Source organism: Myotis brandtii, unplaced genomic scaffold, assembly GCF_000412655.1.
Source record: "Myotis brandtii unplaced genomic scaffold, ASM41265v1 scaffold1720, whole genome shotgun sequence".
NCBI classification, from domain to species: domain Eukaryota; kingdom Metazoa; phylum Chordata; class Mammalia; order Chiroptera; family Vespertilionidae; genus Myotis; species Myotis brandtii.
In genome coordinates this window covers 124,920-127,620 of record NW_005356342.1, presented here as the reverse complement: position 1 = coordinate 127,620, position 2,701 = coordinate 124,920, and the positions used below count along the sequence as shown (strand labels likewise).

General features: G+C 61.6%; 1 protein-coding gene across 1 annotated transcript in view; it reads right to left on the bottom strand.

The window, feature by feature from the left end:
- Window positions 1-2,558: 2,558 nt before the first annotated feature.
- The window catches only part of NLRP12 (NLR family, pyrin domain containing 12), a gene marked incomplete at its 5' end in the record, with an annotated part of 22,191 nt that continues 22,048 nt past the window's right edge, over window positions 2,559-2,701 (bottom strand). Inside the window, 1 exon segment of the mRNA XM_014537109.1 lies at window positions 2,559-2,646. Within this exon segment, the coding sequence (XP_014392595.1) occupies window positions 2,559-2,646 (88 nt within the window).

The following is a 2,701-nucleotide window of genomic DNA, read 5'->3' as shown; positions in this document are numbered from 1 at the left end:
GAGTCCTCGGCCTGTGGGACTCAAACTGTGGGGGCACTTTCTGTGCTGAGAGCAAAGTGCCGCCACTGTTTGAGTTCCACCGGCCGAGACGGGGCTTCTGCTGATGGGCCGGGAGGACCCTGCACACTGTGGCCTCGGGGAGGTGTGCGAGGCCCGGGTCCCGGGGGTCACCACGGCTCAGCCTGTGGCACCCAAATGAGCAGGCACCCTCCGATGCCCGGGCGGAAAGTGCTGCAACATTTGAGTGTCACTGGGGGGCACATCCAGGGGCTCCCCTCTCCCCACCCCGGATCTGGGCCGGCCAGGTGGACTGCAGGCCAAGGAATGAACGGCTTCAGGGACGCCTCAGGAGAAGGGAACCGGGAAGCTGTCGATGCCACATGTGACCGCGTGCAGCCCACGTTCCTGATGGTTCCACTCCAGTTGGCAGCTTCACAAGCTGATGCTGTGTATTTGTGATGCTTGGATCCCTCGGGCCCTGGCTTGTGAAGTCTGGTAGCGATCATCTCAGGAAGAAGCGAGAGTTCAACCACAGCTTCTACCTGAGATGCTTGCTACCATACTTCAGCGAGGATCTCCGGCATCTTCCAGAAGCTTCTGTGGGAATCCTGCCTCGTCGGAGTCCACGGACTCCAGAGACGTTCCCAGACCCAGGCAGGGGCACTCCAAACGGGAGCACTCGCCGTGCTGTGGACAGGAAAGTGCTCCCTTTTGGAGCCTCCCTGTTTGGGGGCAGCATCCCGGAGGCGGTGTGCGGACGGGGATGGGAGTCATGAGGGCCACCTACGTGGGCGCTGGGTGTGGGGTTCAGTCCTCGAGGGGTCTCCCAACCGTGGCCAGGGGTCATCCTCACGGGGTACCTGGGGGAGCCCCTCCGCGGGAATGGCTTGCTGCTCAGCTTCACCTTCCAGGTCCTGGCTCCGGAGCCCTGGGCACAGCCCAGCAGGACTCAATGATTGTGGAAAAAGTGCAATAAAATGTGAACTGTGGGCTCTGCACCTGTGACTCAGACTCCTTTTTTTTCCTCTCACTTGGCTTAGAGGGGAGGCTTGTGCATCGTCCGAACCCAGGGTGGAGGGTGGGGGTCCCTCAGCCCCACCCCCCATTCTCTCCACCTGAGCCCTGGGACAGGATTAAATACCTGGGATGGGTCTCCAGCCTCCAACCCTGGAGGCACAGATGAGGAAGGAAATGAAAGGCAGGCCCGGCTGGTTTGGGAGGGGAGAGCTCCTGGGCCCACAGACACCAGGGTTTTCTCTTCCTCCTCCTCCGTCCCCAGGACAGGGACCTGGACTGCGGGCTCTAGTTCTTCCAGGGGCCAAACCCAAGGGTCTCCCCTCTGGTCTAAGCCGCAGTGTCCCCTTTGGTCTAAGCATCGGTGAGAGATCTGGGTGATTCACACCCCGGAAAGCAGGGCCATGTTTCCCGGTCAGCTTAGGAGTCCACACTCCTGCCCACCCCTGCTCCCTTCACTGGCGGGATTCCAAGCCGTGCCCCCCTCTGGGACTCTACACAGATGTGTCTTCGTCCCCCTGCCCCAGCGCCCCCTCTGCCCCCATGGCAGCAATCCTGTTCCGATTTGCAATATCCACGAGGCAGGTAGTTCTCAGGTTGCCCAGGTCAAAGCCCCAATAGATCCTGACACTGGCTGCTATGGGACCTGTTTTCCCCTAAACCTCAGGCGGACGGGGCTGCCCCTGGGGGAGGCATTGCCAGGGCACCAGCCTTCCTGGCGGACAGGACAGGGTTTCCCCACCGTGGCATGGTCCCCTTGCATTGATTCAAGTCACCCAAGGAGTTTTCTGTGTTTTTTTTTATAGGTGTTTTTATTGATTTCAGAGAGAGACATCACTGATGGGGATCACTGGTCGGCCGCCTCCTGCACGCGCCACACGGGGCACTGAGCCCGCCACCTGGGCATGTGCTTGACTGGGGGGAGCAGGCTGATGGCTCGACCACTGAGCCACCCCGGCCAGGCCCCCCAAGACCATTCCCATTGGTCTGAGAGAGGGAAGCAGCCATCAGCTGTCTCCAGTGCTCACCCCGACTCAGGAATGACACCCCAAACCTAGGTCTGCGCCCTGACTCAGAATCAGACCCCAAACCTTTTGGGGGGGACAATGTTCAACCCACCGAGACCCCCGGCCGGGCAGCACCTTTCCATCTTCAGTTCCATAGTGGGCGGGGCACTGGGGCGCTGTGGGTGGGGTTTCGGTGTCAGTGCAACGCCTGTTTTCTATTTGCTGGAGGCCGGTAGCTCCCCAACACCCCGAGGTCTCCTGACATTGCCAAGTGTCCCCCGGGGTGGGGGTGGGGCGACATCCCCCTGCGTGGGCAGCCCCTGCCGCCCTCCATTCTCTCATGGCACCTGCATCCCCAAACCTAGAGCTCCATGTTGCAGGGCACGCAGACCGCGCCCTCCCCTCCAAGCAGAACCCGCAGCTTCTGCCCGTGGGAGTGTGTGTTGTGGACCCACAGACACACAGTCTGGCCGTTTGGACGAGAGTGGCCGGATGGATGGCCTGCCTTTCCTGTGGCAGGGGCAGGGGCAGGTATGGTCAGCAGCCAATGACCAGGAAAAGCTTGGACCCGTGGAGGGCCGCCAGCTCTCTGGGGGTGACTGTGCTCAGGTGCACGCCCAACAACCTGCGGGCACAACGGGGCGTCCGCTCGCACATCAGCTCCATCGTGTGTCTCGCTC